The following is a 27253-nucleotide window of genomic DNA, read 5'->3' as shown; positions in this document are numbered from 1 at the left end:
CGGATAGGAATTTTGTGAAAAGAGATATGAGTGTTACGTTTTAAAGTGGAGTCAGGCAGGACATCTTCATGCCCTTGTGTGCGGCGCAGACGTTTTATTGCCACCGAAGCACTTGCATACAGAGCTGTAATTAACGCGGGAAAATAAAACTATTTCATGAGCGTGCTCTAATGGATGTGGGTGTACACCACTAGGGCCGAATCTGCCCGGAGACAGATCCTCATTGGCCGTGGCCACGCCCCCAGTTATGGACACAGGGCCAAAAGTTCCCTTTTCTGTTATGAGCACTAGGCTAATTAAGATTTTACATAAAAGTGTCAATAAAATATGTAGCCTCTTAACATGGGATGGGTTTGATTTCACAGGGACACATGCCCTTGTGTGAGAACAAGTAAAACGAAACACAACAAAAAGGGAGACGACTCCGTGACATTAGGACAAAAACATAAAGATGGTAGTGGTGGTAGTCCCGACTCTTTGAAACTACAAATGGTCGACGAACAGAATTTGATACCATTAAATAAGCAGACGTAGACATACATGACACATTCAGTATAGTTAGCAGCTTCCCCAGGGAAAGCCAATAGGCATTAAAAGGTCTTTCCAATACGTGTACATGTTGGAGGCCTAACAGCTAATTCAATGGCTTCGATCGTAATCGTCAGCATTCAGCCAGGCTCAGATTAATGGCCCTGTCGCTTGTCCGTCATCACTCAGCTCCGCCCGCCAGCTGTCATAAATTACCGCTCATAAATAAGATGGAACAATCAGGCAAACTCTATCAATTTAGTCCTGATCAGCCCACGCCTCTCAAGCCTGACAGTCAAATGCTAATGTTATTTTGCTCCAAAGGCTAGGCTGTCAATTAAGAAAGGTCTCGTAAGAGGACGGTGGTGCGATGAATATAGTGAGTTAGATTAAACGCCTGTCTACGTGTATGAAAGAGTATAGATGAGCAAAACACTAAACACAACAGCAACAAATAATCATGCTAATTAAATATTCCTTGAGGACCATCATGTTTAGACTAGAATGTTATGTACTATAATAATAAAGTATTAAGTATCCCAAAGGGATAATTTTATATTCATGAAACATCATGCATTAGAAAGACTTATAGCAGTGTTGTTGTTTACTAAAACGAAACCTATTAAAAATTGTTTTCATTAACTGAAATAAAGTTGAATAAAATAAGATAAATAAAATATAAATATTCAATGAAAAACTACAAAATCTTAAATTAAAATGTTAGCTAAAAACTATTAAAAATATCAAAAGCAGTACTACTAAAACTAAGTGTAAAATAAAAACAGAAAATATAAAAATTAAATATTAATAAACACTATAAAATGATTTAAATATTACTAAAACAGGCTTACATTAAGCAATGACCTCGAAATGACTTTAGAAACACTTTAGCGAATAAACAGCAACCCTCTGTCAACTATCCGCAACACTTCAGCAGACAAGCACCACTGAAAAATCTGTTCATCTGTTCAAGTCTGTTCATTCTTTGTGCAATATAGTAAATTATATAAAAGTTGAAAAAGTTATAAAGGTATAGATTATATAAAAAGTTGATAAAGTTAAAAATCAATTGACGATGGTCACCTAAGCAATTTGTAGTGTAAAATACGATTGAGTGAAATGAGAAACAGCCGTGTGACCTGGTATTGGTAGGCTGTGTAGGGCAGGAGTTTGTCATCATGACAGGAGGTTGATGAGTTGCGGTACACCAGTGTAGTTGCAGATCGGCTTTCAGTGTCTAACACATGTTTCCGGTAGAGCTCGTAGTGCAGTAATTTCCCATTCGGCTCAGCTGGAGGAGACCAGGACAGCAAAAAGACTGTCTGTATGCCCTTAGGGTTAGTTTGCAGCTCCAGAAGGGGGGCAGGTTGGCCAGTAGGGGGCGATTCAAGCGTCTGTATTGAAGACCAGTCACTAGCAGCGCAGCCTAACAGGGTGCAGGCCTCCACTCTTACCTCGTACCTGCAAAAAATACAGAAACAAATAATACAAATAAGTATTAAATAAATAATATTTAAAAAATAAAAATAAATAATAACACATAATTCAAAAAAAAAAAAATATTAAACAACCAATAGTAGATTATATATGAAAATAAATAATAATACAAACATAAAAATAATAAACACGGTTGTAAAATATCAGTGTGTAATGTACAATGCTGTTTACTTCAGTTAAAGAAGCCAAATATTTGATTATATGATTATAATCTTTTTATTTTTACTTTTAATTTTAATTTTTTTTTTTTATGATTTAGAATATTTAGGAATATAAATATACATAATTTTCGTGCTTATCCTGGTAAAAAGAGCCGTTATTTATCAATAGTGTAGACAAAGAACAGTTTTCTCCTTCAGAAGGTCATCAGCGATGGACTGAAGGACAAAAGGGAGAGAAGAGAGGAGAGCAGGAGAATAAAGGGACGGTCATCTGAAAGAGGCAATGAGTGGCGAGTTGATAATGTTGATGAACCATTATCATCACCCCACTTATCTGGATTTTCACTTCAACATACATATACAGCTCCAGACTTTAGTCATCCCTCATTTGAGTGCCTCCTCCTTCTGACCGTCTTTGTCTATGCCAAGGATGGAAACATTAGAAAAGGCTCAAGGTTGATTCCCTCCCCCACCAAGATTCTCTCTCTCCTTTTCCTCCTTCTCTCATTTGTTTTATCAGTGTTTCTGTCTCGAATGCAGCAACTGTAAAAGTTTGACCAGTTAAATGTATATTAAGATGTTCAGCTGGACATAGTTAAAAACAACAACATACAATTGTATTTAAAGATGCTTAAAGAATTATATTGATTCATCCATATTTAGCCCCCAAAACCAAGCAAATGGCTAATTTTAGAGACAAATTTTAGTTTTATTTTGTGGTTGTAATACTGGCTACAACAGCAGGAATTTCTCTCCAACCGGAGGCAATCGTGAAGTAACTCGAAGTCAAAATAATGGTGGTTATAGTCGCAATCAAGAACAAAGTCAACTAAACTGTTTTGTTTTTTTACATAATAATTATAAATGCTACTCATTAATGAACAGATACTTTTGGGCCTGGGTAATATATTTATGTTGTAAGGCAAATATTCACAGTAAACCTCATATTTAAAAAAAGTAGCTACTTATGAAGCAGATTATAAAGCAGATATAAACACATGCGCTTTATAAGTAGCAATTTGTTTTTTCGTCAACTAAGTATTTACCTTGCAAATCAAAATTCCCTGACCTTGACTAAACCGTGTTAGACTTGCATGCCTGTGTTGTTACCTGTAGTACGGCTTTAGTGCAGTGAGGGAGAAACTTTGACTCTGAAACGCACTGTGGTGCGAAGCGAAAATGAAGCGTTTCACGTTGGGCTCAGCAGGGTCCCGTTTGTAAAGTGAGTAGGTGATGATGACCCCATTAGGTCGTGCAGGGGCTTCCCACTGCACCATAATGCTGAATGGCCCTAGGGCCTGCAGTCTGGGGGGAGCCACACCAGAGGGTGCTGAAGGCTGTGTCCTGGCCACCGCCGGCAGACTGGTAGCAGCACCCTGACTGTTATTGGCAGTGATGATGTAGCTGTACTCGACACTGGGGAGTAAGGTGAAGTCGTGGTAACGGGTGTCCATGCCAGTATATATAAGGCTCCCATTTCGACGGAGCTCATACCCTATGATCACTCCATTTGGCTGGACAGGCTCTCTCCATGTGACTTCAACTGATTCAGGGCCTGTGACTTTAAGAGTAGGAGTGGGCATCCCTGAGGGCGGTGCTTCTCTGGTCTGGATTGGAATGGGTGAACTTGCAGTGCAGCCCCCATTGGTGCAGGCCGTCAAGACGAGGCTGTAGGAAATGTGGGGCTGTAGATCCAAAACCAGCACACTTGACCGTTTCCCACGGTAGATCTCCTCATTGTTCATTATGAGAATATACATCACAATCTCACCATTCTGGATAGATGAAACAGTCCACGACACATTGAATGAATAGGAAGTGACATCAGACACCATAGGTGGTTCCACGTTAGCAGGGGCGGCTTCTAACGTCCTGATCTGCTTCGGCTCACTGGTAACACACCCAGCCACAGTGCAGGCAATGACTGCGTAACTGTAGAGAGTGTATGCGGTTAAATCCACATCAGTGTAGTTGAACACGCTCGAGTCGAAGCTGAAATGGAAGCCAACGTTGTCCCTCTGAATCCTGTATGTCAGAAGAACACCATTGGGCTCCAAAGGAGGTGTCCAAGCTACAAAGACTTCATTAGGCTTGCCCTCTATATGACGGACAACCGGAGGAGCCAATCCTCTAGGAGGAGCTTGTTTGGTGTGAACCGTGAGCCAGGGGCTATCAGTATATCCTGCCGCATTGGAAACACGCACTCGAAACTTGTACCTGCTCCAGGGCAGAAGGCCAGACATATTATATGAGAAGCTGTTAGCCTGGGTGTCGTTCTGGATAAAAACAATCTTGGCTCTCAACGAGTCGTCTTCATCACTCCGTACCCTGCCATCCTCCACACTTACAGCCAGGACCTGGTACTGCAAGATCCTGCCATTGAGCTGGGCAGGTGGAGACCAACGGAGCTCCACGCTGCGGGATTGGACCTGCTGTACCGTAGGAGCCGGTTGAGAAGACGGGGCGGCCTCTTCGGTGGTTACGCGTTGAGGTGCGGACCTCGTGCAGCCTGTTTCAGTGCAAGCTTCGAGGACGAGCGTGTACACCGTGTACGGTTCCAGACGGCGGAACAGGAACTGACGTGCAAGGCCGCTGAACTCCAAGTTGTCCTCATTGAAGATGTTGTACATCTGTGAATATAAATATGTTAAATGATGGCAGATTCTGGAGCGTGATTTTGCAATGTTACCATAATTGTGGGTAGCATACTTTAATGACTCCATTTGGAGAGGCTGGTTCAGCCCACTGTAGCAGCAGTGCTCGACCGTGTTCTCTCTTCTCCACACTGAAGTTAGCCAGGCCACTTGGAGAGGCTTCAAGGGTCCGAACAGTGGTCCAAGGACTAGACACCTGACCTGCTCCATTAACTGCCTCTAAACGTACATTATATGTGGTGTACGGCTCCAACCCAAACACATGAGCCTGAAAAATGTTACCCTACAACACAAAAGACACAAATATAGTTAGTATATGTTATTCACATAGCAATATTACTATTATTATTGATAAAAATAATTAATTAAATGAAATGACGTTTTATATTATTATTACTACTATTAATAATAACTATTACTATTAATATTACTACTACTATTATTGTAAATGTGTTTTTTTTTCCTTGAAAATAAAATTTAATTTGACCAGGAAAAAACAACACCACATAATTCTTACCATCAACAGTAAAACTACAGCATCCCTCAGTAACATCCCTATGCAGATTGTACACCACAATCCATTACATCGCTGGGAGGCACTGAAGCATTTAAAATGCTACCTTTTTACGTGGTTGAAAAATTGAGAACATTTGGACTATAAACCAGCAAACATATGCACATTGTCAATAGAGACAGCTGTTTCATTTCACTTTATTTCAGCACAGAGACTTATATCCTGCCCCTAGATGGCAATGCTATCAAACACTTTCCTAAACATGGGCACCAAGACATTAACAAGCAGGCGCTCGCTCATCCAGGATACTCAAGGCAGCCATTAAAAAGCGACTAAGAGAATTGATTTTTGTTATAGATTTCCAAATAAATGTTTATGGCACAGATCCCTAAAATGGGAAGTGTTTAAGTTTTGATTAAGAGAATTGGTTATGCTGCCTTTTGGGTATCCACAGATCCACCGTTCATAAAATGATTAAATTCTCAGCATAACAGAATTATATTTCTTATTTAAAAAAAAAAAGAGTGTGTCAGGTGTTTAAACTACTATAAACACGCACTCACGCACACACACACAAACATATATATAAAAAAAACATAAAAACAATACAAACAATATTGTATATTAAGAGCCATTGAATATATAGGCAAAAACAAAGTAAAAAAAAAAAAAATGCATTGTTAAATCTGTAATGCATGGCTTCTTTATGGAAGCCAAAGCAGTCTGGCTTCTTCTTCAAGACAAAAGCACCGAGTACAGACTTCTTGTAATTGAGGCAGAAAGAGGTCTCGCTATTTAAACATTAAAGAGGTATCAGAGTCAGAAGCACATTTAGTGTTAGCTCAGGGAATCAGTCATTTGTAAAGGGGAAAGAAGCCTTTTAAAGCCCTTTTTCTTTCCTCTTTTCCTCTTTCAACTGAGCACAGGTCTCCCTTGTCTCATCAGCTGCTTACATATGTGTTATTTCCTGTGACAGCGCTGGGGGCTGCTTGGGCCAGGGGATGATTTTAATTAAGAATAACCATGTGGATTTGTCACAACAATTATGCTGATTAGATGAAAGTGGAGATTCCTGACCCTTCAAAGGTGTGGGACTGCTTCATTTGCATACAGTAGACATACTGTCCCGGCCTGCCACTGCTGACTTCAGCCTGAGCTAGATTTTATTAGTATCATGCTAACAGCTACAGAACCCGGGAAATGCCTCATCAAAAAGCATCAAATGGAGCTTTTGGCAAAGTTGAGCCTTTGGGCATGTTTTAAGTAACCTGCACTCATAATCTGTCAGAGAGTTTTAGACAGATAAAATGATGCAATGATGCATTTTCTTATAAAACATTATCATTCATCTCTGAATACCCCTCGTTGTCTATTTATTTTTTTATACACACATAGAATATAGTGCAAAAATTCTGTCATCACTTACTTTCTTCTGTGGAACACAAAAGGAAATATTTTTAAGATTGTTTTTATCCATACATTGAAAGTCAGTGGGGTCCAAAGCAACATTAAACCTCACTTCCATTATAACCCCCCCTCCCCATACAGGTTTAGATCGACATGAGCAAATGATGACAGAATTTTCATGTTTGGCGAACTATCTCTTTAATATATCACCATTGCTCCATTCCTTCACACACTTTAGCTTAACTGTTGAGAGGGTCTAGAGACTTTAGAGCATCCTTTCAAAACATCTACCCTTTTGCTCTGTAGTACTAATAACAGCACCCAGTTCCTGAGATGCCTTGACACTATTAATTATTTGTGGTTTAGATGTAAAGTTCTGTTCAACCCAAGCCTCAATCAGACAGAGGGCTCTTGAATCACTCAGCTGTTCTTCAGACTGGGCTGGTGTCTGATGAAGCAAACCCTTCATGCATGCAAACACACATATACAGAAACAGAGGAAAGTACCGTTTACCTCCTCTGATTGTGGCTGAGTATGCATGACAATCAGAACCGTGAATGATGGAAGCCCTATTAAGAAAATAAAAATGAAAGCACACACAGTCAAGTGCCACTAACCTTTTGATTTTTAGATCAGAAATTAGATTTAAAAGAGTGTTTACTTTACATACCAAAAGCAAATTTTAGCCAATATAAAAGCAGAATCTTTATTGTTATGATACTCTATATTATGGCCTTATACTTATATTTTTAAAATACTTATTTAATTTGAAATACTAGGTAGGGCTACATTAATTTTCAACTCCTTGCACATATATAATATATACTAATATATATATATGACAGCAGCCTAATAAACACGTTCTTTGATTAACATTGATGTTCATTAAAGAACAAAGGCAACAGAGAAAATTGTAGCTTTAATAATTATTCAACTATATTTAATTTAGAATTTATGCAGTTAAGACTGTAAAGTGTTTGATAACTTTATTCAATTTCTGTTTATTTCCTACCTGTTAGACAGGTAGGTAGGCCACCGGTAAATATGACATTTATTATAATGAGTTTATGTGAAGATTGTTTTAAGTTCACTTAAATTCAGTGTTTTATTTTAAAGCCTAATAAATGTTGAAATCGATAGCTTTCAATTATACATATAATTAGTCTATCATTAATGTTTTAAAAAAATCAGTTTCATAGAGACGTCAGTAGCAGTATTAGTATCAGTGATACTGGCCTTCATTCATAAAAAGCCTTTCAAATATTTAAAATATACTGTCTTATGTTGTTTCTACATTCATTTGGAGAGTAACTGTGAAATTATTACAACATAAAAATGTTAAAAACTCCTGATGTTTTTAATTGAGATTAATCACAATTATATATATATATAATTTTGAAATGAATCTAGATTAATCTAGATTAAAATGGCTCATTTGAATTCTGCCGAAGGCATTCAGAATATGTGTGCTACCCAAATAATGACTATAAAAGTAGGCTAAGTCTTTGAGAACGGGTTTCTCAAGCCAGGTGGCGCATTAGACTAGGGGCTCATCTCAGGAACTGTTTCCAAAATGCATCACAAACTGCTTGAGAAAGCTGTTCTACTCATAGACTGTAAAAGGTTACTTCTGTACTGTTACCGTCCGTAGGCAACATAGGCCTATGTTATTATCAACTACTATAGGCTATCAATTAGGGATGGGCGATATGGCCTAAAATCTATATTTTGATATACATTGCAGCCTTTTGCGATAACGATATACAGTATATTATAATAAAACCATTACAGAACAGGTTACACAGACCCTGCTAAACAACTGCTATTTTTTTAAAGGGTATATGTAGTTTTGAGAACATATATTGTGCAAAACTGTAAGTATACAACATAATTTTGCAGATAAATAAAATTTAAGTACACTAGCTGCAGAGATCTTAAGTAGGTCTAATGTTTATTATAGCTTTGAGCTTATGAAACCCCAAATTTAAAGTTATAATATTGTCTAACTGATGTATTTTCAGTTAAAAAGAAACACAACAACGATTCTTAAAATCGGGCGTAGACAGAGATTATGTGTTAACGTTACACCACTAAGATATATTGGATTGAGAATAATACGCGCGCGCTGGTATTCGAAATCAGTTTCAGTTTCGTTTTGAATTTGAGGTGGTAGAACGGATTAGTCGTGTGTTAACTTACCGAACCGTTACCCCACACACTCGGATAGTTTGCTGCTGTTTGTCGGACGGCTTAAATCCGAACCAAGTCCAAATAATGGACGTTGCAGCTTTCAGTTTCAGCCGTGTTTACTTAAAGGTCCCATGACATGAAATTTTCACTTTCTGAGGTTTTTTAACATTAATATGAGTTCCCCTAGCCTGTATATGGTCCCCAAGTGTCTAGAAATTTCAATCGATGTAAATCGAGCTTTTGCTATCTTTCTCTGCCTTTGAGAAAATGGACGCTCAACCGCGCTGATCTTGAATCTCCTCCTTGTGACGTCATAAGGAGGAATGTTACCTCCCCTGTCTCTGCTTTGCCCGCCCAGAGAATATTTTCCGCCCATGAGAAAATGAGCTAGGAAGTAGGAACGCGCGCGATTTTAGTTTGTCCACGAGAGATATCATGGCTTTTGAGCGAGCGAAGCATAACAATTGCTCAATAATTGGATGTAACGTTACAAATGAACACCGAAGGGTTAATACAGAGCTGGGCTTGCTGAACGTCTGAAACTAAAGTCTGGATCACTCTCTTTGGCTCAGCTACACACCTCGGACAAGTAAGTCAACTAATGATATATAAGTGTGTTGCTTTACTGTTTATGGTTGCCTAGACTGTTACACGTAGAATGTGGCTGTCACATTAGCTATGCAGTTTATGCGTGTGAATACACACACTGTAACGCGAGTGTTGTACACTTCTTTGTTATTTGGATAACCGTTTTCCTGTTGGTTATACGGCGCGCGCGATATCCACATTTCAAGATCGCAGAGCTTGATGATGTAATTGTAATAAGATAAATTACAGATGTTACAGATCTCTCATGAAAAGGCAACAGTAGGTTAGCGTTAGCTACATGATAATAACTGTAAACCATCCGAATAAAGTACCGTATCCAGACATAATATTTTAAACTAACCATTCGGAAACGTCCTGCTGGAACCGCTGAGTTGTTGCTTTTCCATCCGGATCAGATTCTGGGTCAAACTGAAATGCTTGAATGACTGCGTGTCCTCGTGCCATTGCTATATCCAACGTAAACATGCACGGACCGGTACCGTTGCGCAAGATGGTCAAGGCCACACCCACCCTCCACCTTGCGCCGCCTTTCTCCTCCTTATTAGTATTTAAAGCTACAGACACCGAAACGGCCTGTTGGAAGGAAGCTCATTCTGGGACTGGCTTGTAGTGGCTATAATTCTGCACCGAGGCTGAATTTTTGAAAATTGATTTCAGATACAGTACTAGGGACCACTAAGGCCTATATTAAAGCCTACAAAAAGTAGCATGTCAGGGGACCTTTAAGATGACGACGAATATGCGTTGCAGCCGGGTTTACCTCGCGGCCGCGGGTAGATTGCGTCATCATAGCTTGTGTAGTAGAGCCATCTCCCAACCCAACTTGGGGAATAGATTAACGGCGATATTTTTTTTATCGCGCGATAAGAGTCTCGCGTTAACGCCGATAACGGCCCACCACTAATATATATATATATATATATATATATATATATATATATATATATATATATATATATATATATATAAAAAAGTGTGATTAAGTAGGTAATTTTTAATCGATTGACAGCGCTAATATTATACTATCATACATTTCTTGCAGAGGAAACGATGGGGGGAACATGATCAGGATATGACATGAACCAGATTCAAACTCACATTCTCACTTATGAAAACCATGTACAGCTTAATTTATATAAAAAAAGAGCATGTCAAAACCACCAGGCTATGACTCTACACCTTAACATTTTTGAATTTTTAAGTTATAGACATAAATTGGTCAGAACATTATGTCATCGGCCTGATCTGAAAGTTTAAATGAGAATAAAACTTGCAAAAGCTCTGAGGAATCCATAATCAAAAACCGCAGAGCATGGGGAGTTCCCTTTTGTTTGTCCTTTCAGCAAATGAGTTTGGGTTCAACAAGGGCCCAAACGAGCTGCTCGGGGTTCTGCTCGGATCATTCTGCTCCATTTCAACAGTGTGTAAACGAGTCTACACAAAGACATGGTCCAACGCTCCACCATCATGTTTATGCACTCTTCACTGTGTTCTTAATGATAAACTAACAGATTGTAAACATGCTGCCAGAGTTTCAACCCAACCCCCCCCCTCCTCATTTTTTTCCTGTGCATTTTTTAAACAATGTCCTTCATGTTAGAGTGGTTACAGGCAGCAGAAGGACATCATTAGAGCCATGGTTAAACTGTAATTTACACCATTAGGAAGGCAGGAGCAATTTTTATTGCCTAGTAAATTTCAGCTCTGAAATATTTGGACCATATGGCTCAATTTGTGTAATAACCTTAATTTCTTGCACCCTTCAGGTCCGCCAGCATCTCCGCTTGCCACTCCGACAGAGTCAGGCTTCTGTGCGCAAAAGGCGAAGCGTCTATAGAGTGGCGGTGGAGATTAATAAGGTGTCACGTCCTGTTTGGGTGAAGGCATTGGAACAGCAGCCAGATGGTATCTTTGCAAATGACTGTCAGGGGTCCTGATCTAATCAATAGGATGTATTAATACATCTCCCATCGCTGGGGTTCTCATGGGGCTGCTGAGCAACATCTGGAAAGATCAGGAGGGGGAGAGAGAGCAAGAGAGGCAGAGAGAGCGGTGGAAGGTATGAAGAGAAAGCAGAGGAAAAAGGCGATAGCGTTGAGAGTGTGAGAGCGAAAAAGACGAAGAGGGAAAGAAAGGGAGGAATGGATGGGACTGGTCTGGTGCTGGCTGTGACTGGGCCTGCCTAATCTCTCATGTAGGCTTGATAAGTGTTCGGTAATGAGGGGCGTCTGCACACATGGTGAGGGAGGAAGCTTTTGGCGGCTCAGACCGCCTGCGCTCCGTAGCCTCATTCAGTCCCGCCGCCATGACGTCCACATTAATCACACGCACTGGCACGAGGTACGGCACACAGCACAGCCAGGGATCAATAGCAGCCCCACCCACCCCCAAAAAAGAAGGATGGGCATGCTCAGACCACAGAAGACCACAAGACCGCTCTCCTCTCTGCTGAAGAGCTACTGAACAGCATTACACCATCTGCTCCAAGATCTGACTCGTCTGCACATCCTACGTGTCTAAGCAATGATTGCTAAAGCTTAATCAAACATCTAGCACAAAAGTCTCTTTTGATCGATCGAAACCTACAGCATGTTTACTGGTCAGGGCTCAACGAGGATGACCCTAGCAATGTTACAATCACAGCATAAACAACATTTGGTTTTAATCCTATAAAGTATATAAATGATACACACATTTCTAAGGCCTCTAAAATTATCGAGATGATCAGATCTGGCTAAAAACCTGTTGTACACAATCTACTACATGCCATCTGTTGTCTTTTTTTAGCAAGTAAAAGGCATTTTTACAAAAGGCATCTGTGAAATCTTTACAGATTTTTATGAAGTTAACATAAGAATAACTTTTATATTGTTAGTAATATTTCAAGATGAACACTTAAGAAGGTTTACTTCTCTCAATGATCATTGTATTGCAGTGCATTATGTTTTGCACCCACAATAAAAACTAGAGCTTTTATAATAAAACTAAGCATTTCAATTATATCTCACTAAGACATACTATATTATATACATTTTATTTAAGTATTCTGGTATACTGCTATAAAGATATAATTGAGTTTCACAAGTTACAAGAAGTTCACCTTCCTTTTAACCATATAAATATCATATTTTTGCTAATTTTTGGCCTCCGTATAAAATTGAGTTGTTATCATACAATACGTATGTATAAAATATGATATAATTTATTAATTTATAATTTTGAATATACATTATACATTAAACATATTACATTATTACATACATTATACAATACATTATTAAAGCGGCGCTATGCAGTTTTGGTAATTTCTTCCTTGTTTTCTGGCTTTTTGCTCGCGGGTTTCTCTATAGAGCTCCCCCTACAGATTCAGATTAGATATTTGACAACACAGTCGTCAAAACTCGTTGGCGACTCTCCCCCCTCCCATCTTCTCCCTCTGGTCATGTGCGTTTGTTTTCAAAGAAGCCGGCAAACGCACGGAGCCATGTCCACTGAGGTATGTATGATACACAGAAGGCTAGCATATAAATGTTTAGATAGAGTATGTGTGCAGTGCCGTAAAACAATTTGTTACATCGCGAGACCTGATATCATGCGATACTTCGTGCCGGCCCAAAGTTGCAAGGGTGGTTTTTCCGCTCACAGGCGCTGGGGGGTGCGAGAAGACCACCGTTCAACCTGAAAAAAAGTCATATAACCATTCCAATGACTCCGAAGCTGTTCAGTTAAGGTAAATTAAGCTAAAAACCTGCATAGCTCCCCTTTAATTTTACATTGTCATGATTTATCTGTGTTTGTTTTGGTTTTGGATAGGTTAAGTTTTCAGTTTGTTTCCTTAGTTACTCATTGTTTGATTATCTGTCGCACCTGAAGTTCATTTCGTTAATTAGTTTGCTCTTGTATTTAAGGCCTGTGCATCTTTCAGTTCATTGTCTGTCCTCATCAATATTCGGTTGGTTGTTCTGTTCACGGTCCTTCAAGTTCACGTGTTGGGAGTGTTTTGTTTCTTTGAGTTTGTTTCTAATAAAAGTAGCTGCTGCTTCTAGATCCTGCCAACTTTTCTTTATTGCTGCAACCAGCACACGGAAACTACATACATAGAATTTCCAGCTATTATTGCATATTGTAAACCAATTATTTGTTTAAGGAAAAAAAAAATATAATACATTATAATAATAAATATATATATATATATATATATATATATATATATATATAATTTTTTTAATATATTATTCTGGTTGAGTTTTTTTTTATTGTTAGATTGAAAAGGTGCACACACTAGCAGCAATGACTACTTTTTTCCCCCTTGCATGATCCTTTTATTTTATTGTTTATTTGTTTATTTGGATCTCCATTAGCCACTACCTAGGTAGTGCCCACTCTTCCTGGGGTCCAAAAATTCATTCCAAATATCAACAATTTACTATATATTAAACTATGGTTTGAATTTAAATTCAGAATTTGATCCAAACTAATTGTTTTTTGTCAAATTTAGAGCCAACTTATTATTCCATACCCACTTTACAACTAATTGTAATTCCTCATCCAAAACAGTAGACAATTGCTCAATTGATGTTGCAAGTAAATACAATGTTGTATCATCTGCATACATGACTGTCCGTGCACACTATAAAGCAAGAGGAAGATCATTGGAAAAAATAGAACTTGCACAATCCTTCATTCTCAGACATAAAAACAAATTCCCTCCACCAGAGAACATTAACCTGTAACCACTCAACAGTTGGCAACAGCTAAATCAATATGATGCCCCACTGCAGGCCAAGTATTGACATGGCAGGCGGACAGCTGATATAGCACAAAGTCAGTGTCCAAAAAAAGATTCTGCAGGATCGATGGATTATAAATGTAGCCGTGAGAAATTGCACTAATACCCACACTACAATTTCCCCGTGGCAGGGGTTACGTGATTGGACAGTGTCTTCAGCAGATGAACATGGGAAAACTCAAGGCAGTATGGGTAAATGAAGCTTTATATTCTAAAGTCCTTACTTTTAAAACAAAACAAAATGAGCCTAGTTTGTGATGAATATGAAAAACAAACAAAAAATCATGGTATTACATATTATCAGCAAATAATATTAAATTTGCACATAATATATGCACATTTAGCTACTTTAAAATAATAGTTTGTTATTTGGTGCTGTTTGGCTACTGACCAAGTAAATTTATGATGAATGCTCATTTTAATATCTAGAAATCAAAAACAGAAAATCAAGCAGCTTTAATAAGTAACAGAACATTATATTTATTCCCAAAAATATATTCTTTTCAAATTTACTGACGGTTTTGTTTTTTAATCGTAAGATATATTCGAAAATGAGTAAAAATGTACAATTTGCAAAATGATAAATTTGCATCAGCCATTAGGAGGCCAGGGTCATAACTCAATAGGGCTGAGGACACATGGAAAATTAATTACAAGCTGATTAACTGCAAACTGACGTCACACGTTCGCCACTGAAGCCGACCTCTGGAGGTCAAGAAAACCTGAAAGGACTGCCAAGAGAATAGAAGCGGAACTGTAAATTACTCTCGAAGAAAAGAGGGGTGCTGATAAAAGGCCTATCCTGGGTGACGTTCATTAATTGCTATCAAAATAATTAATTTGTCTATTAGGCAAGCATCTATCTGGCGCTCTGTGGGAGAAGCTGAACTCCTCAGTGGGTTCTGGATTTCTTCCCCTATGGTGTTGCTGCTATCAGGGGGCAAGCTGGCTCTGTTCACACTTGTTTTGAACAGGAGCTCAAGCTGAAGCCTTTAATTTGGCCGTGATGCAGTTGTGAGCATCTGCGAGGAAAGCAGCACACTATTTTTCCTCTGTGTCAAACACGAGAACGCCATGAATCACAGCGGCTACTTTTATAGGTGGAGACATCAGCGGATGAGGAATCTGTTTAAACATGCAAGCAATGGGCTGATCACTGATGGATGATCTCAGACAGATGCTGATGCTGGAGAATGAAAAACTTCAGGTGTTGAAGCTGAACTGAGAACTGGAATCCGTTGCAACCAAAAACACAACAATGGGTCAATACACACTTCAAGAAAAAAATAATATAAGAAAATAATATAACTATAGCCAACTAAGTAATCAAATATAATTTCAGTTAGAAAAGATTTAACTGAAAGCCTGAACTGTGTTTTCAGACTAGGGTGTTTTCTTAAAGGACAGGTTGGGGCAAGACGTTTAAGCAGGTTTAAGAAGTTGCAAGTTGTCCACAAGTGATTTAAATGTTTATGAATTTACAACAATTGAATTTACTATCACACAATCCTTCATATGTCTTTGTTTCTTTTTTTTGCATCAGTTATGGGTCTTTGCTCATTAAAAAAATAATTTCTTTAAAAGAATGTGCCCATATAGAAATTGACTTTCAAAATTAACTAACCCTCAAACTATTCACTGGCTAAAAACCTGTGTCAATTAGCCCAGTCTCCCCTTTATTGTCTTATATATACAGTATAATATATTACTTTTCAGAAAGAAGTACTACTTGCTACTAGATAGCATTATATCTGTGCAACTTCTCTCAGAAACAGTAGCATAGTTTTGCCTATTGATAATAATCACCGATAATAGTTTCTTTGATTCTGGTCTGTCTCTGATAAAAAAAGTGTTGCCTCTTCATTTGATAGATTTGTGCAAAATCTTTTTGTGGGCTCTATTTCATGGCCCATTACTCATTTGTCTTGCTTCTTTGCACATGGAACATTTATAACTTATCACACAGTGTAGAGACAGAATACCAAAAATTGATGGAAGAAAAGAGTATTACCAGAACTGTGAGAGCAGTAACAGTTGTGGAGTTAAACGTAGGATCGTTGGGTAGTTTCTGGTACACCACTTTGTACTTGAGGATCACTCCGTTTGGTATGCTAGGTTGGGTCCACCTCAGCAGAAGAGAGTAGGCACTAGCCGGGTGGGCCGAGGGTGCGTCCAGGCCCTGTGGTTCTGCCTCTAGTGTGTGGACAGAGGTCCATGAACTGGAAACGGAACCTTTAGAGTTCACAGCAGTGACTCTGTATTCATATTCGCTGAACGGTAGAAGGGAGTCTGAAGCATCAATGAACTCTAGAGGACCTTCGGTCCAGATGAACACCAGCAGCTCCTCCTGAGTTCCAATTGGTTGTCTAGAGGGAATATAGTTTAGACCACATGAAAAATCAGAAATACTTTATTTACCATAGAATGAACGACAACAAGAACTTGACAAAACGGCTACTTCAAAGACCCTCAAAATTGACTCCAGTTAAAAATGAGGCCCAAAAACAAACAAATCCAGTGGGGGTGCCAGAGGAAGGATGCCGAAATGAGGAAGAGCACACAGAGGAGGTGAGGAGCAGGAGCAGAGCTCTGGGCTTTGCTCAAGCTTCGTTAATTCCTCCACATTAGAGGCCTGGCTTCCATGCTGCTGGAGAAAATGACATTCACCGTTCTAATGTGGCCCCCGCCGGCCCCGCTCGCACCGCAACGGCCTAATCTCACCCACCGCATTAAAATAAAGCCAAACAGAGACTGGCAGGGGAGAAGAACGTCTCACACCATGGTGCTAAACTACAGCACACAGCTGCGATCAGCAGTCTGTTCCACACACATACCGACACTGCATCTGGAACACAAGATTGTATTAGGCTTTTTGTTTTTCATACATTTGGGTTGATAAATACACGTTTGGTTCACTAAGTTTTGTCATGGCCACAAGATCATTTTGTCGAGGTAATGATCAAAATGATCTAACAATGCAATAAAGTCGTGGCCTCGAGATCCTATCTTTTTCTTGTGGCCGCGAATCCTTATGTTGAATTATGTCGATGCTTCTATTGTCTCAGTCTCACCAGCATCTTCAACATGTACTGGATGTATTCTTAGGAACTGATTTACAAAAATTATGTATAGCACTCAAGGACTCTCCCAGGTAATACCTAATTCTTCTGTGTAATATAAGTTAAAAGTGTGGAGGACAAACATCCCTGAGGAGGGGACACTCACTTCACAATCTCAGATAACCTCCAATGAGCTGAATACATATACAATAGCACATTAAACGATTACATTTAGCGTAGCGCTGATCGCCGGTATTAAGATGAGCAGATAGAATAATACACCAAGTCCTTTAAGCCACGAGTGAATTCACTGCCCCCTGAATGTGATGTATTTGCCAGAGTTTATCCCGCTCCCAAATCAGAGCCAAGATGAAATCCAGTCATGCGTTCGTCGGAATGCCCCGGCATCTGTGGCTATGCTAATGATATTTTCTTAAGATTTATGCGGGCTTAGACTGATCTGACCTTGCATATGAATGACACTGGTCAACAGCCATGTTGCCCTTGACTAAAACCTTACACTGTCGCTAACACACACACAATCGCACACTCAAGTAGATGCTATAAACACTGTTTTCGCAGCCATCCTTAGAGCGAAAACATTGGAAAGACGTCTCAATTTATGGTTTAATCTGATCATTGTCTGGAATCCTTCAAGTCAAAACCTGAAGGGTTTAAATTGCTGTTCACGATGTGGGGCAATAAAGGTTCCAACACGGCCGGCTGTGTTGTTTCCGACCATAAGGGCAATGTTGGCAGCGTAATGATAGAGTTGGCTACTCCCCGGCACATCGCTCCCTGTTCTCCTTGAAGGATGCCTCTGTAACAGCAGAGAAAAGCATTCTGATGTGATCGTGCCATGTCAGTCTTAGCTTTATTCCCACTGTGCGGGGCGCAAGCATCATGGCATTCTGTTTCATATTGCTCTCAAACGGCTCTGAATGTGCCTGGAATAATCAAAGTCAGCAGGGCAATGTCATCTTCCATTTAGAGCTGCCGATCAGCCTCTCTCTCTCTCTTTCCTGTGCTCAGATACCACAGTCACTGATATACAGCTGATATCCACATAAGCACTCCTCACTATTCTGCGTTTTCTTACTGTCAGTTGCACAGGAAGTAGAGAGGAAATGTTGACAAGTGTAACCAGCAGTGAGTGGCCTGTTCACCTCAAGGTCACGGCATAATTACTGTTTGTGTTCGTCTACGTTTCCGGCCTTCCTTTCAAACATGCCTTGACATGGACTCACACCTAAACACACACACACACTTATTCCCAATGCAACCTCTGCACTGACATTAGCCTGACAGAATCATTTTATGAAAGTGCATTTTCAGCTGAGATTGATAGTGGAGTGCTAGTTAATAGTACTGGTTAACATGTCCACAAAAGAGCCAAAATATCTGTTCTACAGAGGTCCTAGGTGTGTGTTCAACATTATTCAAGTATTCACACAGTGAACATTATTGTTCCAAATATTTTCTTCCAAACCTCAAAGTCTTTTTCTAGTATGGGGGTTTGAGCATCCCTAATGGTTAATAATGAATAAAATAATTAATTAATATATAACTATAAAAATCTACAATGTATTCACAGTAAAAAATAATAATAATCAAATGTGATATTGGAATAAGAAGACCAACATGTTTTGTTGTTTACATGTAAGAGTGAGTGCTTTGTACCTGTATATAAAGTAGTTAGTGATGAGGCCATTGGGTTTGTGTGGCGGACTCCAGTGGACCTCGATAACGGCTGCACCTGCAGCGGTGAGAACTGGAGGGTCCTGAGCTAAAGGCGCAGCCTCAGGGGTCCGAACAGACACCCCCTGTCCTACACCACAACCATCTGCACAAATACATACAAATATTTACATGAAAGCAATGTGCTATACGATACATATGTAGAACTGATGCAACACATCTAAATGAAAATAAAAGGAAATAGTGTGAATATGTTTCTTTAAGTTTTTTCCCTGAGTGTAGATGGTGATATTTAGGAACATTAATTGTTTCCAGAGGCGTATATTTCCAAATTGACTGATTGTTGTCTTCACCTAAGCTGAAATGTAGTATACAGAACATCCCAATCATATAATTTAATTCTCTTGTCTGACTATTTAAAGTGTTCAGGTTTCATTGGGTAGGAGAATACCTGGCTGACAGGCCTGTACTTGAATGTGGTAGATGGTGTAGGGGTCCAGTCCTTGTAGTAGCATGAAGTGCTCTGGTCCGGCAGGGCGGACGAGGGGCCGCTCAGTGCCTGCATTGAGCAGGATGTTATATTCCAAAGGAGCACTTAAATTATACACACCTAGAGGCAAACGGAAACAGAAAGTCACATTTGCTTGCTTTTACTGATATCAAAGGCCACTGATAGGAAATTCATTACAAGCTCGTTTAAGCAAATCTAAAATGTAGAAACGTGACACAAATGCAGTGACAAATCACCAAACTGACAAACTAACCAAAGAGATTAGTGATAATCCACCATGAAAACAAAAACACACTCAGCTCACCCTTTCCACAATCACAATATACAAAGAGCCGTATGTACTTGTAATACAGTGCAAGGACTGACATACAGTGGATCTGACACTTTGGGAAGCTTTGCCCTTGATTCAACATCCTTCTGGCCAAGCAGGCACTTCCCCCAGTTCGTCTATCCCACCGCTGTCCGAAACACACAGACACGCACACGGTCTTTGGTAATGCATTTGAACTAAAGAATGTAGAGTCCTGGCATCCACGCTTTGTTAATATTCCCATCACTAGCGCCTTTCATAATTTACGGCAACTGGAGGCTGATAGGTTATTCAACATTTATGAGACCTGAGATGTATTCAGAACGGGCTGATTATCTTTACAAATGAAAAAGTTAAATTATTCAACTTCCTTCATTGCCGTCTCCCTGAGCAGATGTAGTCTTTTGCCTGAGACACAAAAACCCGCTGGAATTAGATGGTGCTTTGATCAAAGCATCCTGCCTGAGAAGTTCAATCGCACAGGTCCCTAAGTTCTATTATTTACAACTAATCACTGACTTTGGAGTTTTTGCACTTTCAACTTGAATGAGAGTCTAATAAGAAATAATGGCACAAAGGAAAAGAAAAGGAACATGCTATCAGATCTGATCCATCAAGCACAGGTGCAGCTTAAAACCGTGCCCGTTTCTGCATTCGGACTTAACCAAGCGTGAGATATTGTAGTTTGAAGCCATAGATTTTTTCGCTCGCCTCTCTCGAAATGTAAAGTCAATAAAAGATCCGGGCTATGTAAATGTTTTCTCTGGGTATCAGGGCTGTTTAAGGGCTCTTATGGTGTAATTGAGGTTGTTTAAGGGGATCCTCTCACAGGAGAGAGGCATAATGGGGCAATAATAACAAAAGATGGACCATCTGAGGCAGACAATCAGGACCGCTTGAATGTAGCCTGTGAAATCACTCTTGAGTGTGTGAATATGCACGCACACGCTTAAACACCCACCCACCCACACCTTCTTGAGGGAAAACAAATACGTGCATGCAGATTCGCAGAGATTTGCGACACATGACCAGGAGAATGCATACACACAGATCTGACATGCTAAGGGTTTCTCACACATATGTGAAACAGGTGGGCTGGGTAGTCGGTCTGAGCATGCACAAGAGCAGTCTGGGATGCTGGGATGAAGTCTATGAACTATCACAGCTCAAACCACAGGGAGAGAGAGTTTGCATTTACTCTCCATGTGGGAGAACACTTGGCCCACATGCACAGTGGGATGTGCAGATGAGCCCGGTGCTGCAGTCTCACAGTGTAAACAGAGTGATTGATTGATCGGTGGAGGCTGGTGGGCTGCAGCCTGCAACAGAAATGATAAGATCATGCAGGACACCACATCAATGACAACTCGCTCTGGATCACTGGACAAACCTCAGCTCAGAAACGTCGCATGGACCCCCTTCAGAAAATGACTTTTTAGTTACACAGTTTCACACCTTAATAACCTAACTGGGATAATGAATCGTCTCAATAAAACCCATAAATAGTAGTGAACAACATTGAATGTAGGATGGGACATGATTTTGTCCATCGGAATTGATTGGATCATGATGTCCTTAAGTCACCGCTACATGTTTGCTCTTAACAAGAAGTGTAGTTTTCATAGTCACGTTCATACAACTTGCACAAGTCAGTGATAGACAGTAATCAAAAGGTCCCAGATTATGTGCCCCATGCTCCATTCATTCGTGGCCCTTCAATTTGACCTATCCTGGACACAATACTTGCAGAAACACCACAATCCACTATAATCTATAATAAATAAATCATTTCAGTAGAATACAGAATCAATCAAATATAGCATTTTATTCGTCAGGTAAAAATGTATCATGCCAATTGCATAATTAAACAATGAGAAGCCAATTCAGAAATGCTAAATACATAACATCAATTGCTCAAAGATGTCAACAGATGCACAAGATACATAATAAGTGGTATATTGCCATTCTTTGTGAACTTTCAACCAGGGTGAAAGGAAAAGGAGTGGGGAAAGGGGGGTTTAGGATGAGTGAGGACAGAATTAGGCAAATGGATTTCTGTGTCCTTGCTTCATGATCTTTTCTTCAGATTAGTAAGTTTATTGTTTTATTGCATGTGAGAGCTCTTGTGTTCAGTCTTATCAGGAATTTCGGCCTTACAATCTCATGTGAGTGACAGGTTGGCACGCTCTTGCGGCAGTAATCACGTCATCAGAGAAGAGAACAGTTGGAGCGGATGTTATTTTGATTAAAGACTACAAGGGCGCATTAATTGAAAAAAAGAGAAGTGCAAAGATAAATCATTTATAATAAATACTGATATATATATATATATATGTATATATGTGTATATATATGTGTGTGTATGTATGTATGTATGTATATATACGTATATATATATATATATATATATATATATATATATATATATATGCACATGCACACACATACATACATATATTATATATGTACATACATATATACATATATTTTTTGAATGAATGCGGTATTTATCGGGTAAAATGGGGAGGATCTCAATGATTCCGCCAGTAGTAAACAGCATCTGAATAATTGAATAAAAATACTTTGCCAAAAAAAAAAGTGGTAGCAATTTAAAGGTATTTTGGATAGAGACTATGTTTTATGGATTTTGACTGTTCTATCTCTTTCAGCTGTACAGTAAAAGCTACATGGGTGGTGATTCCTCCATCTATTCTTCAGAGTACAACCAAGAAAGCTAAATGTCTCTAAATAAATATTAATTAATAAAATATATCTATGTGTGCTGCCGTTTGATCAGGTGCACATGATCAGAATTGGTACACGCAATCCAATACCTGAACTTAACCTCAACTCCACAGCAACAGCGGAGAAGGAGAGAATGAATGAGACACGACTGGACAGTGATGGGAGAACACACGCAGGTGAAGGGCGAGCGCATCTCAAACAACTCTCCTCTAAATCACACTAGAGGAAGGAAAAGCTGTCACTTAGGTTTGAATGTTAATTGATTGGTGGGACCCATCTACGTCCGGCCCGCACTGATGCATGTACACCACGACCATGTTGGGCTCCTGGTAAATTACACACAACGCCACTCGTAAATTCTTGCCCGCGTGCCGTCACTCTCGCAGGCCCGAGCAGGGATAAATCAGCCATGCTTGAGTGCTAAATAGAGAGGCTGCATAGCGCATTAGGTTGTAAACATTACCTGGGGGTGACCAAGCAACAAAGACGGAGCGAGGGCCATGGAGGCTGACATTATTCGGAGGAGGAATCCTTTCCGGGGAGGAGACGGGGGTCTGAATGACGTATCTATCACTGAGACTGCTCCCGCCGCTGGTGGTGGCCTCCAACTCGTACACATATCTGCGAAACAAAGATGGATAGGAGATAAATAAGTCAACTGAGAAACTAAATTATGCTATTAGCTTAAAAGTCTCCTGTCACAGAAGTTAAATTTGCCTCTGTTTCAGCGATTCTCCATTTCAGGTGGGAGTCGACGCATGAGTTTAATTATTCATTGTCCGCGAGAGAGGCGGGTGCATTGATTCTGCCATTAAGCCGTGTCTTTCACAGCAAGCATAGTTTTGTTTAAGGATGTGCGTCTTTCATCAGAGTTCTCAGAATTGAGGCGTAACAAAGCAAATGTTGTTTAAAATCAGGAATGGGAAACCAAGCTGAAGTAATACTAGCAAACAGCAGATATAAAAACCAACAAATAAAGCAAATCAATACAAAAAAAGTGCGGGGGAAATCGAGTCTTTACAATAGAATTACACGAAATCTGGAATTTCGAATGAAGGCGAAAAATTTCCCCACTACGGGTTTAATTTACACAGATTTATGCAATGACCAACAGAACTTGGTTTGAAAGTGACTATGACTTTTATATACTTTTGACATCAGACAATGGACCTTTCTTGCCTGTGGAATTTCACGACTGTGACCACAAATGAGCGAGAGCGCGTGGGCAGTTTAGGAGAGAGTGTGCAGTACAATTTGACATTAAAAGCATCAACAGTTTTGTCATGTTTCACTGCTGCTGGTCAGAAGTGTATATTAAGAAAACAGAACTGCCACTACGACTACAAAAATTCCCTAGTTATTTTAGTAGCATGGCTCCCTTTAGTTAGTAACTGTACAGACAGACTTCATTATCACAAAATAAACTGGCAGTGTTTTAAAAAGAATAAATTTAAAAGACATAATTTCTTAAAGAGATTTTCACCAGAATAAATGAATGAATGAATGAATAACTAAATCTTCAATTAGTCGACTAATCAGCTGTTGACTCATGAAATTTACTATTTTACTTCCAATATAAATGGAGAAAAGAAAATGCTCAGATGGCTATGCCTTCTTGTAATTCTGCTTTTACATTATACTTGATTCATTGGAAAAGTCCCTGCTGGATCGATATAGTGTGATACTATTTAACAGATGACATTGTTAATGCAATGCTGATCAGCCCCTCCACTGTGATCTGTGACAGACGTGACAGATGCTCTGAACGGACATGCATATAAATAGAAAGGGAAGTGTGTGTGTGTGTGTGTGTGTGTGTGTGTGTGTGTGTGTGTATACGCATGTATTAACGCCTGATGTTATAAAAACACTCGCCGGAAAGCTCTTTTAAGACATACATGACTTCACAAGATAGATTTACCTTTTACACAGAGATGGGTGTCAGTGCAAAGGTGTGCATTAGCAATGTATGTGGGTCATGTTCAACATTAAAGGCTTTTAATTTGCCATAAACTCCATAGCCAGCCATTAATACCTTCACATTAACTATTGTTCCAGCACTACTCCTTTAAAATAGTCACATCAGTTATTATATACCATGCTCATCATGTGCAATAAAAGCATTAGTGATATTAATCAGAAAACACGTTTAAAACACACCAGTGAACAGCTGTGCATGCCGACGCAGGTATGTCGCCGCTGTGTGTATGTTGCATGCTTTAAGTTGAATAAACATGATGCGGCGCATCAAACGAGGTGGCAAGCGGCTAACCTGTTTCCCTAGAGGGAGAAAGGTTAATATTTCACTCGTCAGAGAGACTTTCTACGATAGTGAGGTAAGTGACAGCTAATCAACATTGTCATAAATAATCGATGAGCAGGAGTGCTCGCAGAACACCCCCCAGCACCCTGGTTAACTGTTTCACTTCAGCCCATAGCCTGTCTGGATAATGAACCGCTCGTCTGCCTTTGTAACGCTCCTTACAGAGCTAAATTGGAAGAAGAAAGGGAAAGGGGAGAGCACGGGAGAAGGGAATGCCTTTTGGCAGGTCATCTGGAATTACCGCAAATTAAACGTCATGGCTATCCCCTGCTCTGTCTGAAGCTACAGTATAAACAAAAGCAGCCGAGGGACAATGAGAGGGAGGTCAGGTGACTGAATGACCTGTCCAAACTGTCCAATCCGAAGACACATGGTTTTGACAGTTCAAATCAGTGTGAAAGATACAGATTTGCATGATGAAATTTTTTTAAACACTCTCTCTCTCTCTATATATATATATATACACACACACGTGAAAGGAATGCAGTGAACAATCTACGAATCACTGATTGTAAAGTAATGAAACAAACAGATTTATCCTGTATCTTAAGCAGCTTATGAGAATGAACCATTGCAAATATTTACACAACATATTGCACAAACTAGCCAATTATTTTGCACAGAGTCCCTGTGTGCATTTTTTGATTACAGCCAACCAACAGATTTCACAGATGCTAAGACTGGATATATTCATGAATAACGAGGCATTGACAAAACAGCTGAATTTCTACAACACCAAGAAAATTATATTTTCATATTTTTTTATGTTCATTATTAAGTAGATGGTTTCAGATTATTCGGCACATAAAAAATAATACATACAAAATACAATCTTAGGAATTCATTTAATACAAAAATGAATTAAGACGAAAAATATTTTAATTGTTTTTATACAATTATTTATATACTTTCATTACTATAACATACTAGGAATGTCAATTTACCTAAATTCGTTGTTTAAATTATCAATCAATTAATTTATTAATCTTTAACTTAACCTTAACCTCCTAAATTTGAAGCACTACTAAGTTTTCACATTACTTAACAACAACTTGCTTAACCAACACAAAATAGGTCATTTTAAAGCTTAGAAGCTTTCTGGCTGACCATCACTTAACAAGTGCTTTTAAATTTGCTGACATATCAGAAGTGCTCTATTCTCATTGAATGAAAAAATAACTGCTTTACATGAAAATGTGATCTATAAAAATCATTGTACATAACAGATAGACTTGTGTCATTTTTCATTTAAAAGGTCTCAACAAGCAGAATACAACAAGCATATTTGTTTTAGTGAGAGACCAAAGAGTTCCAAGTATTTGTATGAAAAAGCGCCGCCGATGCAGTTGTAAACAGTATACACATGATGCTTTTGCACCACATTTTGTAACTTGTTTTGTAACGCAAAACATTAGTAAACCATAGTAGATCACATGTCTTTATTTAGAACAGGTGGTCTTGAACGACAATGCGTAGATCACAGAGTGACCTGTCACCTGACATGCTGCTTGGCTAAAGCTATAGGTCTTCTGGGTTTTCCAGTGTCATCTGAAAGTTCAACCACCGGAAACGGGATCTCGGGTGTGGTGGGTACAATGTGTAGAGACCAATCGAACACTGTTTTATAGCTGGAGAGCACTTAGGTTGGTTTGATCGTTCAGATAGACAGGTCTTGATTTACCATATGCCACAGAATAGGAGCGCACAGCTGAAACAGTGCTGGAAGATCATCACTGATCTTATTACTTGTTTATTCTATGTACTTTTATTGTGGCGTTTACACAAGTAAATAGTTCTTATGCTCAGTAAAATTATTTGTTTGGAGGTTTTTCTGGACCCTTGGTTAACTATGTTTAGAAATAAATGGCTTGAACACATTAATACACTAAATAATTTGTTATATACATATATACACTCCTGGGCAAAAAGAAAAAGAAAAAAGGCCAAGCCAAAAATGGTCTTTTAATGGTCAACCATTTTAATCACAAATCACTGGTCAGGAAATTAACAAGAATTGCACAAATACCAGTTCTGTAGATAAAGTAACTTAGCATGGAATTGCCTTTCCCTTTGTTTTCTTTAAATGTTTAAGCTGTGTGGGTAAACTTGCAGACAGCTTTTTATAGGAAGAAGAGTCAGTGTTGTTCCACTCCATGTTAATGGCTTCAAACAGTTCATGAGCAGTTGAAAAATGTCTCCCAGTTAGTTTCAGTTTAACGTGAGACCAAATATTCACTATAGGGTTCAAATCTGGACT

General features: G+C 39.1%; 1 protein-coding gene across 1 annotated transcript in view; it reads right to left on the bottom strand.

The window, feature by feature from the left end:
- ush2a (Usher syndrome 2A (autosomal recessive, mild)) overlaps window positions 1–27253 on the bottom strand; it is a gene marked incomplete at both ends in the record, with an annotated part of 211764 nt that overhangs the window by 9282 nt on the left and 175229 nt on the right. The window contains 7 exons of the mRNA XM_081394329.1: window positions 1668–1989; window positions 3297–4816; window positions 4896–5123; window positions 16362–16716; window positions 19090–19252; window positions 19559–19717; window positions 23137–23294. Coding sequence (XP_081250455.1) covers window positions 1668–1989; window positions 3297–4816; window positions 4896–5123; window positions 16362–16716; window positions 19090–19252; window positions 19559–19717; window positions 23137–23294 — 2905 coding nt within the window. The remainder of the gene's footprint in view (window positions 1–1667; window positions 1990–3296; window positions 4817–4895; window positions 5124–16361; window positions 16717–19089; window positions 19253–19558; window positions 19718–23136; window positions 23295–27253) is intronic.

Source organism: Scardinius erythrophthalmus, assembly GCF_964197995.2.
Source record: "Scardinius erythrophthalmus genome assembly, chromosome: 19".
In the NCBI taxonomy this organism is placed as follows: Eukaryota; Metazoa; Chordata; class Actinopteri; order Cypriniformes; family Leuciscidae; genus Scardinius; species Scardinius erythrophthalmus.
Note: the sequence above shows the minus strand (reverse complement) of the source record. Positions and strands in the feature narration are given on the sequence as shown.